The 15,205-nt window shown below is 38.4% G+C and overlaps 2 protein-coding genes across 6 annotated transcripts in view; one reads left to right on the forward strand and one right to left on the reverse strand.

The window, feature by feature from the left end:
- CEP44 (centrosomal protein 44) overlaps positions 1-12,747 on the reverse strand; it is a 28,552-nt gene extending 15,805 nt beyond the window's left edge. For 2 of the 5 annotated variants that reach the window (XM_081332356.1, XM_081332355.1), the window contains exons 1-8: positions 12,501-12,747; positions 10,282-10,402; positions 8,541-8,688; positions 5,042-5,188; positions 4,288-4,395; positions 2,985-3,137; positions 2,081-2,290; positions 82-157 (exon numbers count right to left, since the gene is read on the reverse strand). In XM_081332356.1, coding sequence (XP_081188482.1) covers positions 82-157; positions 2,081-2,290; positions 2,985-3,137; positions 4,288-4,395; positions 5,042-5,188; positions 8,541-8,688; positions 10,282-10,370 — 931 coding nt within the window. In that variant the 5' untranslated portion in view covers positions 10,371-10,402; positions 12,501-12,747. The remainder of the gene's footprint in view (positions 1-81; positions 158-2,080; positions 2,291-2,984; positions 3,138-4,287; positions 4,396-5,041; positions 5,189-8,540; positions 8,689-10,281; positions 10,403-12,500) is intronic. The other 3 variants (XM_081332358.1, XM_081332359.1, XM_081332357.1) reach the window with 3 other exon arrangements.
- Positions 12,748-12,938: 191 nt separating this feature from the next.
- FBXO8 (F-box protein 8) overlaps positions 12,939-15,205 on the forward strand; it is a 44,244-nt gene continuing 41,977 nt past the window's right edge. Inside the window, exon 1 of the mRNA XM_081332890.1 lies at positions 12,939-13,171. The gene's annotated coding sequence lies outside the window, so the exon portion shown is untranslated. The remainder of the gene's footprint in view (positions 13,172-15,205) is intronic.

The following is a 15,205-nucleotide window of genomic DNA, read 5'->3' on the forward strand; positions in this document are numbered from 1 at the left end:
TGTAGCATATTTAAATGAATAGCATTTTAGCAAAAAATAAATTAAAAAAACAGATTCAAGAAAGTTGCAACAAGTACTTACCAGAAGAAGATGGAGTCATGTTTCTGCTAGAAGAATTTTCTTTACTCATATTATTTAATTCTGTATCTAAATCAGCCTGAAATTGTAAAATATTTTACCATTAGTAACTCTATAGTGGTATAATTGTTCTGTAAAACAATAGTTATTTTGAAGTTTTCAGTCCTACTTCTGCAATAACTAAGCTACATTATAATCATTTTATAACATATTAGTAACATACTAAATAGCCTTAATTTTCAAAAATTATCATTAATTCAGGAATCACAGTCTTAGGTGTATAAATCCAATCTTCCTATTTTACTGCAGTTTGTTGTTGTTGTTGTTAGTTGCGAAGTCGTGTCCGACCCATCGCGACCCTATGGACAACGTTCCTCCAGGCCTTCCTGTCCTCTACCATCTTTTGGAGTCCATTTAAGCTCACGCCTACGGCTTCAGTGACTCCATCCAGCCACCTCATTCTCTGTCGTCCCTTTCTTCTATTGCCCTCAATCTTTCCCAGCATTAGGCTCTTCTCCAGTGAGTCCTTCCTTCTCATTAGGTGGCCAAAGTATTTGAGTTTTAGCTTCAGGATCTGGCCTTCTAAAGAGCAGTCAGGGTTGATCTCCTCTAGGACTGACCGGTTTGATCGCCTTGCAGTCCAAGGGACTTGCAGGAGTCTTCTCCAGCACCATAGTTCAAAGGCTTCAATTCTTTGGCGCTCAGCCTTTCTTATGGTCCAACTTTCACTGCCATACATTGCAACTGGGAAAACCATAGCCTTGACTATACGCACTTTTGTTGACAGGGTGATGTCTCTGCTTTTTAGTGTGCTGTCTAGATTTGCCATTGCTTTCCTCCCGAGGAGCAAGCGTCTTTTAATTTCTTGGCTACAGTCCCCATCTGCAGTGATCTTGGAGCCCAGGAAAATAAAATCTGTCACTACCTCCATTTCTTCCCCATCTATTTGCCAGGAATTGAGACTGCAGTTACAGTAGCACAATCCATGAATAGGCACTATGTGATTAACATAATCTTCAAACCCTGAATTGAAACACTATCTAACCTGAGATAAAGTGATATTTTTGTAGATCATGTTTCAAATTGGAGTACATCAAATATAGTAACAACTGCATAGCTTATGTCTCCTTATCAGAAATTTTGTACTATACCATTGACTTTTGATCGTGTAAACATTCATGGACTAGATCTATTACTTTTTTTCTATGTAAAAACAGTTACTGGGATATTTTTGGTCTGAGTGCAAAATGCTTGCATTAAAAAAAATAATTAAATCCCCAAATGTACTTTCATACAGTAAGAGAGCCAGGGGAGTATAATGGTTAAGATGGTAGACTAAGAGCAGTGAGAAACAGCTTCTAATTCTCCCTCAGAATCCAGCTGAGACTCATTCTCTTCTAACAGTATCAGAGTCTGTGACCAGCTAACTGATAAACAAACTCTCTCTTGCAAAACCAATCAGACCCTGAAAGCATGCAGGGCAAACACTAAGAAAAGCAACAATGATCCTATGCTGAACATGAAAATAATGCCTCTTGTTATACATTCTCTGGTTTAAATTTACAATTTTAAAATAATGTTTTGAAAAGCAGAAACCTACGTGTCATTTTAGCATCACATTAGAAATGTATTAAAAATAAATTACTTAAAATAGAGAAATTTCAAATAATACAGGAAACTGTATTAACAATTGTCAATTATGTTCATTAATATGAAGTAATAATAAATGTAAAAATAAGAGTAGCAGTTGGAATAGAATTACAATTTTCAAAATTTTCTATAGGCTTTCCATTATAATTGAAAAATATTTTAGAAGGTTGTCTTTGTAAAAGAAAGAACATTCTTTAGTTTTGATAACCTCATGACAGTATAAAAAAGGGAGTCTGTGCTATCTGAATTAATAGCTAAGCCAGATAACCTCTAAAGATAAAATGTAATATTAAATATTAGACTATTGTATTTCCAATTTTTAACAGAGAGGAAAGTACATAATAAAACATACTGTTTTAGAATGAAGCAACAGTTGTGTTTCAAGGAGGAGGACACGGCTCAAAAGATTATTCCACTCATTCTCTTCTATAACAATTTTCCCTTGTAGTTTCTTCTCTAAAGTCTTTAACTTTTTGTCCACACTGCTCAATAAATGAAACTTTTGCTGCAGTTCAGCAAGTTGACCTTTCAAGTCTTCTAATTCATTGTCCTTCTTTACAACCTGAAAATAACATAATTTTCATTCGCTGTAGTTATAGCACAAGTTTAGATTCTTACTAATTACATGAAACGTAAAAACCTCCACATGAAATCAGAAAGCATATTCATAGTGCTTATTCATTCACTAGAATCTTGTGCACTACTACTCACAGCACAAAAAACTTTAAGTAACAACAAGAAGACTGGTGTAAGTTCTAATAATTCACGTATAACCTGTTGACAGTACAGATTTGATTTTAGATCTGCTCTGTAGAAGCAAGCAGGATAGTTATCAAAACATTCATTTTCTGACATGCATTACCTGAAAGACATCAATGAAAGAAAAGTTTTATCTTTTCATTGATCTCATGGCTGAGTTATATTTGGGTGCAGTTGGACTTCCACAGGACAAAAGTGGACCAAGGGTGGAAAAGGGATTGATTTTGTCATATTTTATTCTTTCCTGCACCATAGGATTGCCTTGTCACAGTGGCAACACTTACAGAACTCTAGAAGCAATTCTTTATAATTATTCATTAGACATAATCAATTTGTTCAGTTTAGTATAGTAATGCAAAAGCTTTTTATCTAAATACCTTTATTCATATTAATGTTTATTCAATTATGATTTGTCTTCTAGTATTGCTACAAACATTGGTTTTCAAATGTCATTTTAACAAGCAGGAATTGGCCCAAGAAAATAAGAATGGTCTTACCTGCACATCTGTATTATCCAAGACATCAGTGTCATAATCCAAAACCTCAACCTTATTGACAACATAATCTTTCACTTCCTGCAGTGTTTCACTGATAAAATCTTCAGGGATATGCATGTTAGTTAAATTTTTATGATGTTCTATTTGAGGTTCCTTTGCATGTAGAAGACCCCACCCAAAGTAATAGTAAAGAATTTATTAAACAAAATTATTGATTCAATTAAAAAACATTTTGATATAATGTATCTGTGGAATATATTTGCACCGACATTCACTACAAATACTTGCTCTCCTTAATATTACACAGACAGGTAATCTCAAGCCTAAAGGACAAGATAGGCCATTTCCTTTTTTTTTATTCAACATCAGTCCCATTTGTATAATTGTGAGAATCAGTTTAAATTTCAGGTTCATAATTCAGTTTTACAGAGTATATGGTTAGTGATGGATATAATTTCTTAATATGCTTTCTTAAGAAATGTTATTTTTACTTTTATTTAAACAAAATCCATTCATAATTGAGAAATCTACTACCGCCAAATATCTTATTCTGCTCATATTAGGGTTTGAAAAGCAGCCATCAAATAATACGCTAATAAAAGAGAGTCCATTTTAAAAATATCAATCATAATTGTTTCTTTTAATCTCTGTCTCTGCTGTATATTAATCAGAAGTAAAATGGAATAGTAATGTCAATACTCCTAGGCAGCAATCTTTCTACGACTGTCCTCATTCAGTGAGAAATAATCCATTAGCAGACTGTTCATGTAAAATATGAGACAACAGAATTGTCAGATTTAGTGCTTTGGGGGGAAAAAAGAACATCAATAGATCTTTATTCTATCACCTCAATCATTGATTCTATACTGAAGGATTCTTTACACAGACTTCTTAAACAGATTAAGATGCAACATAGAACAGATCTATATTATGAACAGCCACTGACAATCCACCACTAATCGTAAAATATTATTTTGTCTTTTATTTTCATTTTTTATTATTGTTATTTTTAATACTTTGATTTGTAATGCTGGTCTATGACTGTAATGAAATTGATTGATTGATTACATTGTGAATATTTCAGTCATCTTACGGTACAAGGATGGAAAATTAAAAAAGAGATATGATCAGTTTAGTAAGATAGCATAATGAAGTTCACATCCTCCCAGAACATTATTATTAACAATAAAGCTACTTATGTTGAAAACAGATAAAATATACAACAGTATATTTTAAAATGACATGTCTCATTTCTTAAGAAAAATATTTAATTCCTATACTAAAGAATATTGAATATTCCTACCTGCTGCAAATCCACAGTATTGATAGCTACAGTAACAGACTGATTAGAAAAACTTGTGTGGGATAGAGATTTAACCAAATGGGTTCTCTTTTCTGTTTGGGATTTTATCTATAAGATATAGAAAGCCAAAATCCAGAGTTAGGCTAAGAAATGTATTGTATGCAAAACAGAGTATGTTTATTACATGACTGCTGAAATTCAGGATCTTTAGGTACATGATGGATCATACATAGTTCATATCAGTCATATCAATACGCTAATGGAATACCACTAGTCAGCAGATAGTATGGGAGGAAGGAGAACTATCTCTCCAAAAACTATTCTGGAAAATGAGATATTCTGACAATTTGGGGATAGGGAATTTTGGAGGAACCTATATGCAGAAGTGGAAACTTTCACATACAAAGCTATTGGTACAATAAACCTTTCTCATAAATTTGACTAAATTTACAACTAATTTAGTATTTATTGAAACCACTGCAATTTTAACTGCAACATGGATGTAGGAAATTGAAGAAATTAAATGAAAGAATGAAATAAATAAAATTGTAATGTTTCAAACATCGGAAGGAAAAAAAAACTCTATAGTATGTTTAGTAAGTAGCATATAAATTAAAAGATAGGCAATGATTTAATTAATAAAACATTAATAAAATATGAGTTATTAAAATACTTTGATATTAACCTCAAAAATGCAAATTTTTACATTAACTAGTTTTATCTTTAAAATGTTAACAAAATTAATTTTAAATACCTTATTCATGTTACAGAATTCTTTGTGCCTTTTATAAATGTAACTAATAATATCACAAACAATCTGTATTTTTCTTTCTGCAAAGCCATATTGAAGGAACTGTTGTTTTGACAAGACTGGTTTATACTGAAATTGATCACGAAGAAGCTGCAGAGAACAGATTTAAAAAAGGAATTTGTTTTCATAAAACTTTCATGTCTGTTCAGCTACAGTAGGTATTGGAAAGTTCCTTTTCATAAAATTCCAGAGGCTTGCTTCTTTCCGTGACCCCTTCTCTAACCCTCAATTTCTCTGAAGAAAAAAAAAATTGAGCATTTTTCTTTGAGCATAAAAAATAAATAACCAAAGAATTTTCTCTGTAGAGATTTTAGCTAGAGGACATCAGATAGTCATAATACAGACTAGATAAGAAATTCAACCCCTTCATGGATTACTGGCTTGTCGTGGCGAAGGGGCTTGCATAATTCAATGAAGTTATGAGATATGCCGTGCAGGGCCACCCAAGACAGACAGGTCATAGCAGAGAGTTCTGACAAAACGTGATCCACTGGAGGAGGAAATGGCAACCCACTCCAGTATCGTTGCCATGAAAAACCTATGGACAGTACCAAAAGGCAAAAAGATATGACGCTGGAAGATGAGCCCCTCAGGTTGGAAGGCGTCCAATATGCTACTGGGGAACAGCAGAGGGCTAGTATTAGTAGCACCAGAAAGAATGAAGCGACTGGGCCAAAGCCGAAAGGACGCTCAGCTGTGGATGTATCTGGTGGTGAAAGGAAAGTCCAATGCTGTAAAGATTTTTTCTCCATAGGAACCTGGAATGTAAAATCCATGAATCAAGGCAAGCTGGACGTGGTCAAACAAGAGATGACAAGACTGAGCATCAACATCTTAGGAATCAGCAAACTAAAATGGACAGGAATGTGGAATTTAATTCAGATGACCATCAGGTATACTACTGCGGGCAAGAATCCCTCAGAAGAAATGGAGTAGCCTTCATACTCAATAAAAGAGTAGGAAAAGCAATACTGGGATACAATCCCCAAAATGACAAAATGATCTCAGTTCGAATCCAATTCAATATCACAGTAGTCCAAGTTTATGCCCCACCCAACGGGGCTGAAGAGGATGAAATTGACCGGTTCTATGAAGCCCTACAGCACCTTATAGAACTAACACCAAAAAATTATGTCCTTATCATCATGGGAGATTGGAATGCTAAAGTAGGAAGCCAAAAGATAACCGGAATAACAGGCAAGTTTGGTCTTGGAGTACAAAATGAAGCAGGACACAGGTTGACAGAATTTTGTCAAGAGAATATGATGGCCATAGGAAACACTCTTTTCCAACAACCCAAGAGACAGCTCTACACAAGGACATCACCAGTCAACACAGAAATCAGATTGACTATGTGCTGTTCAGCCAAAGATGGAGAAGCTCTATACAGTCAGTAAAAACAAGACCAGGAGCTGACTGTGGCTCAGACCATGAGCTTGGACGGAGGTTCACAACATTGTACAAGAAGTAGCAACTAAAACCATCCCAAAGAAAAAGAAATGCAAGAAAGCAAAATGGCTGTCTGAGGAAGCTTTGCAGATAGCTGAGGACAGGAGAGAAGCAAAAGGCAAGGGAGAAAAAGAAAGATACGCCCAATTGAATGCAGAATTCCAGAGAAAAGCTGAAACAGATCAGAATGCCTTCTTAAATGAACAGTGCAAAGAAATAGAAGAAAACAATAGAATAGGGAGGACTAGAGATAAGAAAATTGGATTGATGAAGGGAACATTTCATGCAAAAATGGGCATGATAAAGGACCAAAATGGCAGGGACCTAACAGAGGCAGAAGAGATTAAGAAGATGTGGCAAAATTACACAGAAGAACTATACAAGAACGTGCTTAACGTCCCTTGCCTCAAGCCAGACATCCTAGAATGTGAAGTGAAATGGGCCTTAGGAAAGCTGAGCAACAACAAAGCTAGTGGAGGAAACAGTATTCCAGCTGAGCTATTCAAAATCTTAAAAGATGATGCAGTAAAAGTGCTACACTCAATTTGCCAGCAAATTTGGAAAACTCAACAGTGGCCACAGGATCAGTTTACATTCCAATTCCAAAGAAAGGCAGTGCCAAAGAATGTTCAAACTATCGCACCATTGCACTCATTTCACATGCTAGTAAAGTTATGCTTAAAATCCTACAAGCTAGACTCCAGCAGTATGTGGATCGAGAACTACCAGAAGTACAGGCAGGATTTCGAAGAGGCAGAGGAACTAGAGATCAAATTGCCAACATACGCTGGATCATGGAGAAAGCTAGGGAATTCCAGAAAAACATCTACTTCTGTTTCATTGACTATGCTAAAGCCTTTGATAGTGTGGATCACAACAAACTGTGGCAAGTTCTTAAAGAGATGGGAGTACTAGACCATCTTATTTGTCTCTTGAGAAACCTATATGCGGGTCAAGAAACAACAGTGAGAACTGGACACGGAACCACTGATTGGTTCAAAATTGGGAAAGGAGTCTGGCAAGGCTGTATACTGTCACCCTGCCTGTTTAACTTATATGCAGAGCACATCATGAAAAAGGCAGGGCTAGATGAATCAAAAGTTGGAATTAAGATTGCCGGGAGAAATATCAACAACCTAAGATATGCAGATGATACCACTCTAATAGCAGAAAGTGAAGAGGAACTAAAGAGCCTCTTGTTCCGAGTGAAGAAGGAGAGTGCAAAAGTTGGGTTGAAACTAAACATTAAGAAAACCAAGATCATGACATCCAGCCCTCTCAATTCCTGGCAAATAGATGGGGAAGAAATGGAGGTAGTGACAGCTTTTATTTTCCTGGGCTCCAAGATCACCACAGACGAGGACTGCAGCCAAGAAATTAAAAGACGCTTGCTCCTGGGGAGGAAAGCCATGGCAAATCTAGACAGCACACTAAAAAGCAGAGACATCACCCTGCCAACAAAAGTGCGTATAGTCAAGGCTATGGTCTTCCCAGTTGCAATGTATGGCTGTGAAAGTTGGACCATAAGAAAGGCTGAGTGCAAAAGAATTGAGAGGAGATCAACCCTGACTGTTCTTTAGAAAGTCAGATCCTGAAATTGAAACTCAAATTCTTTCGCCACCTAATGAGAAGGAAGAACTCACTGGAGAAGAGCCTAAAGCTGGGAAAGATTGAGGGTAAGAGAAAAAGGGGACGACAGAGAATGAGGTGGCTGGATGGAGTCACTGAAGCAGTAGGCGTGAGCCTAAATGGACTCCAGAAGATGGTAGAGGACAGGAAGGCCTGGAGGAACGTTGTCCATGGGGTCACAATGGGTCGGACACTACTTCACAACTAACACAACGAAGAAATTTAAAGTTAGTAGTCTTATAATACTATGCCATAATGCAGTAAAATTTAAATCAATGTTTAAATTTCAGGGTGTAATGACACTTTTACTTCTTCATTACTATTAATGGTAACATTGCCACATTAGCATATTTAAGATATATACCTTATACATGGCATCAACAAAACGTGAATCATTCTTTGCTGTAAGTTCCATCCCTGATTCCATTACAAGTTCTGCAATATATGTTGAGAACGATGTGAAACAGTAGCTAATGATTGGTAAAAACACAGATGGATCACCCTTTGCCAATCTGTAATAGTGAGAAAAACTAGATAAGAAATTACTGATAATTCAAAACCTTGCATCACAGTAGTTTTATTTCTATACTTCTGAAACACTGTCAGGAAACCATGGCTACATTTAATTAAGACTATTTTATAATTAATTTTTCCCCAGAATCATTAATCTGCATTTTTAGGACTAAGTGTATAATTACTCTTTAACATGTAAAAACAACAAAACTGAAACAGGGTAGTTTTCTTAAGCTTTTCCTAAAATAGGACTGGATTTATTTTTTAACTTTAGACAAAACATTCACTGCCTAGATAATATAGTCTAAGTTTTATTAAAATGATGCAAAAAGTACTTTTTATATGGAGACAGATGTTACAACAACAAATCACTATGCACTTCAATATGTGCTGTAACCTATTTTAAATACCGTATTCTGAATTTCATTGAAATTTAAGTCATAAATAAAATGGTAGGAATCTGTTTAAACAATAATAATCACCAGTTTAAAAATCATCTAGCAGTTAATGTAATCTTAGCTAAATATTTATTGAAAAAATGCTATGGCATGGAAACAAATTACCTATTTTATTATGATTCATTTATAAGTAAATGGGATAAACCTGGTAGAACAATTTTTTTCACTTTACAAAGACACAGAGATCAAAGGAACTACCAAAGTCCAACCCTGCTTAGACTCCATCAACTTTAACATACAGTGTTTATTTCAATAGTTATTTCTTATTTAATTTTCTAATTATAAGCCACCAGAGTAGACAGAAAATTTGCTTATTGGTAAAATTATTTCTGTTTAAAAAGTACAGAGTTTTCTTCTGCACTGGAATGGACTGACTTGGTGAGGCCAACTTGGCGTGGCCAGCTCACTACTGTCACTTCTGCCAACTCATTATTGCCAAGTCATTGCAGGACAACTCAACAGGGCCAATTCGCTAGGGGGACAACTTGCCAGGGAGAGCCAGGTGGGTGAACGAGCAGATGGGAAGAGTGCAGAGCAGCAGCAGCTGGGGGCTTCCTATTTTCACACACACACACCAGCACTGCACCAAGCCATTCAGAGTTTGGGCTATTCAGGGATGGCAGGGAGGTGGCAGAGACCGGATGCATCCCATTTTCACACACCCCTGGGCCATTTGGCAGAAGTTGCAGTCTTTGGGCCATTTGGGGGTGGTGGCAGTGGGTGGGGCAAGCAACTTTTCTTGCACAAAGTTTCCATTAAATCAGATTCTCTGGAAACAAAGTAAAACAAAGAGTAATACAGATGATATAATTTATCATTTAACAATGAATGTACCCAAAAGTTCCTTTTCCTGTCCTAAGAATGATGCAGCAAACCATCTTCCCATCATTTATTTTTAGATCAATGTCACATAATGTTACTTCTTTCACCCAAAAAATTCCAGAGGAAAACCTTAAACAAGTCATATGTTTCCATTCTAGTTTGTTTTGATCAGAAGAGACTGATTTGCTATATTCAGATAATACTGTACATTACTTAAAAACAAAGAATAGATTGCTGAGCAAAAAAATTCAATCGGTGATTCACCAAGCCACATTTATACCACAAATTAGCTATTAACATGCTTCCACTTACCCCATATAATCCACATCGCTAGGATAATTTATAACCCGAAGTTTTTGTTCTATTTTATGCAAGTTTCCTTTTAAGTCTCCTGTAGCCATGGTATAATTATTCTTTTAATTACAATACTTGCCTAGAAAGCAGAATAATTTTGTATTACAAACTTTATTTATTTACTCATTCATTCATCTATCAGGTTCAACTAACTCTAAGTACAAGACATTCATAAAATCAACACAAGTAAAATAACCATACAATCCAAAATTCTGCAAAGCAGTGTTCCATGACATGTGGGACATTACAGAAAATAGTTCTAATTCCCATTTCTTTCATCTCACAACTTTATTTCACAAACCTTCGCATAAGAGACAATCAAATCGGACAGGATAGTTCTATCTAGAGAAAGTAGTTCTGAAGTCAAACCATGTAGGTGTTTAAAAATTAAAAGCATCACTTTGAATTGCACCCAGATGTTTACTGGAAATCACTTCAGTGTCTCCTACACTGGAATTGTACAATTTTAGCTGTTCTCACTTTCAGCATGAAGACTATTTAATACAGTACTAAATGGCCTTTGAGTTGTCTTCAAAGGCAGGCCCATATAAAGTAGATACTCCCTGTTGTGATTCAGGGTCAGCCTGTGGGTTCGGCAGTTGGGTCGGATGACTCGGATGACTCAGACGAGGGGGAGGAGGGGGGTGTTGAAGAACTTGCTGATGATGGCTTGGAGGCTCCGCAGAGCCCCCAGCCAGGCCCCTCTTACTTGGTGGAGACCCAGCTGTGTGAGCCCGACAGTGTGGATGAAGATGACCCACAGCTGGCCCTGTTCAAGGACGCCCGACGCAGGAGGCAGTCAAGTAGGAGCAAGCAGAGAAAGGCTGTGGGACTTCTCGGAAGGAGGCAAAGAGAGGCCACGCCCTGAACTCTTATAAAGGGAGTGTTTGGGGGAGGGCTGGTTTGCTGAAAGCAACCGCTCCGATAGAGGATCAAAGCTCCGGTATCTTGTTTCATGTTTTGTTTGTTTGTGTAATAAATTTGGCAGACGTATTCCAGCCTCTGCCGTTTGTACAGGGGTTGCCTTTCTGCAAGGCCGGTAGCAGGCTGGTACAGAACAACTCCCAGTAATTGACAAGGCAAGCCACTAATATATAAACAGAGAGCAAATCCCACTCTCTTCTGATACTGATGATGTTACCTAGTTTGGTAATGAAATGTCTGCAAGAAAACAACAAAGTTCAGAAAGCACTGAGGACCCCTCAGAATGAAAGTGCTCTAACTAGGGCTTCCACTTGTGCATCTTTCACAATCATAACTCCAAGAGTATTCCAAGTCACAGACCTGCTTCTTCAGGGGAAATGCCACCCCATCCAGAGTTAACAGAGAGATAGATGGTCCATTGTATCCCCCAGCCTGCCCAAGGATGGAGATGTAAAATAGGGAAATCAGAAAACCAACTCCAAACCAGCATACATCTTCTCAAAACAGGCTTATGTAAACAGAGGAGAACAGACTGAATCTTATGGCATCCTATAAGACACAGCCAAGCAGTCTGTCCTCTTATTCCTCACCACATCAAACAGAATCACCCAGTTGGAAAGAGCAGAAACAATGCAACAGTGTGGTTGATTCCAATTCTTACAGTATGGCATCATTGTCCATGGTACTACTGTTGCAAAGATCAAATGGATAAAAGAAGCACTCCTTTCCCCCTCTCCAAGTCCTGACAGTTATCCACCAGGAAAATCCTCCAGCCACAGCAATGCTGTTTTCATCCCATGCAGGGTTGACTGTTTTCACTGCTTATTTTAAAAAGGGGAAGCATTGCATGCATTCGTTGGTAGGAAAAAAGACCAAAGTTGGATAGCCAAACTCCAAATAGTTTGGTTCCTAACAAATTTCATGAAAGTGATCCCACACTGGGCAGGAAGAGGAAAGAGAGCAGAAGTTAAGACTGTACCCGCTTGTTTCCATTTACTTGATTAGGGAAAGCAACCTACCGTCAACCACTTTTCATTCTTCCAACACTTAAATTTGCGGGGTTCTTGGTGTTCCCTGAACTTGTTTTCTTGCAGACGTTTCATTACACTAACTAGGTAACATTATCAGAGTTAGTTGGGAGAAACCCCACTCCCTACTAGCACTGACGATGTTACCTAGTTTGGGTAATGAAACGTCTGCAAGAAAACAGTCAGGCTTAGGGGGTATAATTTCAACCCTTTATCGATACTTACCTAGGATGCGTCTCCTGGACAGTCAGAGAAACTGGCGAACTTGTCAAGGACTGCCAAGGAAGGCGTTTGAAGGCGGCCAGGGGTGGCTTCTGCCGTTGAGGCTCAATCCAGCCGCTTCGATCTGAAGAAGGCTAGACCCGCCTTTTCCTGGCGCGCCGGGCTGCGTTTTCACCTCCACACTGAGCGGCAGTTTAAGCGCTCCCGCGGGCAGCCAAAGCTAGTTTTTGTTTCAGGTCCACAGACTCCTGACTCCTTTATTCCAGCCCCTGTTTAGAAACGCACGCCCTAGCAGAGACTTCTCCGGGGGGATCTCAAAAGGGGAAAACAATATCGCCTCCGCGATTGCTTCGGTTCCCCTGATCGAAAGTGTCGAAGCAGATCTACAGAGAATTTCCCCGCGCCTCAAGATCCTATGTGTCACTTCCGGTAAAAACAGATGCAGCGGCCGTTGCTCTAGTTGCCGCCAGGAGATCGAAAGTGAGTCTGCGGGAGCGGGCGCGGATGAGGTGACGACTCACGTTTGTGCGCATGGAAACGGAAGCCCTCTGGGAAGCTGGCTTGCTCCAACGGCTGCCAGAAACTGCGTGACTCCGCGCTCCCTTGTTTCGCAGGCTCGCACCCGACTGGAAGCCGAGTCGTCGCGGCGGCGGTTGGAACCTCAGCTCGTACAGGTAATGTGGGTCAATATCCAGGCGAGAACTGGCCTTGAGGGCTTTTTATAACGGTTGATCTCGGCTAGATCATATTTGAGACCAATCCTCAACTAAAGGTGGCACTGTCTGTTCCTTTTTCTTCCACTCCTGTAGGAAATTAAACAGCAATTGGAAACAGGTGTAAGATGCTGTTTGCGTCTCCATAGTAGTGTGTCAGTGTGTCAGTACTCTTGACGGTACATTTCCTAATTGTAAGATGTTGGCTTTTAAAATAGTTTCCACATTAGAGATTTCACCTACGATGTACATCATTCATAGATGTGGACCATGGCAATTTCAGCTTGGAATGTAAGAGGCATAAAGGATGGAAATGGGTGAAGTGAAAGAAAAATATATGCATGTTTGAAACGGTGATTAAAAAGAAAAAAAATATGAATCAGTATATGAATATGTTCAAAGCAAGTCTGGCTTGCAAGGATACAAAGGATGGCAGTAGTTTGTGTAAGCAATATTTAATTATTTTCCTTTATTTCATGCTGTTAATTTGCTTTGCTTTTTATTTCAATTATATGCCATATTATCAATTATTTCAGACATTTTATTTTAAAAAATAGTTTTTGAAGGCCATTTTTTAAAAACCAAATGCTTCAAAAGTATTTGAAGGAGCACTCCAGCAGACGTTTTTGAAAGAATTCTAAGCGTGCAGACAAGATTTTATTATTACAAATTGGATTTCTAGTTTTTTAATACTGTGTATCAAGATTACTTTGAGATTCATATGCTTCTGTAATTATGCATTTTTGTGATTCCCATAAATTCATCATCAGCACATTTAGGGCCACATAGGCAACGTATTTCTGTTGTTACTGATAATTCATAAAATCTGAACAGTTCTTCATTCTTGGAAAATTAAATACTGCAGTCTAAAATATGCACAGTATATATTATTTTCCCATTATAGTACTGTACACACACAAAATATTTCTCTTAGGCTTTTGTGTACTACCTTTGTTGTCTGAAATTGATATGCAGGTTCTGAGGTTTTGATTGGTAAAAAATACAGGAAACTAGAAGTTGCCTTCAAGCTTTACGGTTTTATTCAGCTGAACAAAAAGACGGGCTCCTCTAAAAGAGAGCAGCAGTTAAAGACAAGAAATCCTTGTATTTATTCTTTCTGGCTACATAAACAAGCCACCAAGCAAAGCTGACACACATACGATAAAGATTTCACCCAATAAGTCTGGCATACTGTAGATAAGAGAAAAGAAATAACTAAACATGTTCCCTTTTGGGGTTTTCCCTAAAGATATCGTATGTTCTCGGGTGGGTTAGGACATTGGGTGTTTTGCTGGCCTTTCATGACCTTGCATCTAGGACTTTGCAAGAGCCCAAAGACAGCAGGGCCATCTGCACATTCAAAATTGATATTTCCCATACTGTCCCCTAATTCCGGGTCAACAAAATAGTATATTTAGATATAAGAGACCTTTGAACTTCAATAGTTAGAAAAATGGATTGAACTAGGTCAGTGATGGCGAACCTTTTGGAGACCGAGTGTCCGAACCGCAACCCAAAACCCACTTATTTATTGCAAAGTGCCAGGGGTGCATCAGCATTATGGTGCCCTCGGGGGGTGGGCAGGGAGGCTCCTCTGAGTGCCACCTCTGGCATGCAAAAACCAGAAGCACAAAAATGGGCCACTGTGCTGCAAGACGCCGATACAAGGCGCTGCACCACGCAAGAACCGGGCAGGGGTAGTGAGTATCACAGGCACTAGCCCCTCCCCATTTTCAGCGCGTGCATGCTCACAGCCCCGCGCACACACGCATGTAAAATGCTTCCCCCTCCCTTTTCTTCCAGTCCGCCAATCGACAATGGTTGGTGACCTCTGCTCTACCATCTCTACTTGAGCTTGCTAGTCAGCCACTTCGTCTCCTTTGTGTTGGGCAGGGCTCCTGCTCCGGGCGGTGGTGGCAATCTGATGGACCTGCTGCTGCCGGCAGTGGCATGTGTGCCAACAGAGAGGGCTCTGAGTGCCACCTCTGGCACATG

The sequence above is a fragment of the Vipera berus genome (genome assembly GCF_964194415.1).
Source record: "Vipera berus genome assembly, chromosome: 7".
Classification (NCBI taxonomy): Eukaryota; Metazoa; Chordata; class Lepidosauria; order Squamata; family Viperidae; genus Vipera; species Vipera berus.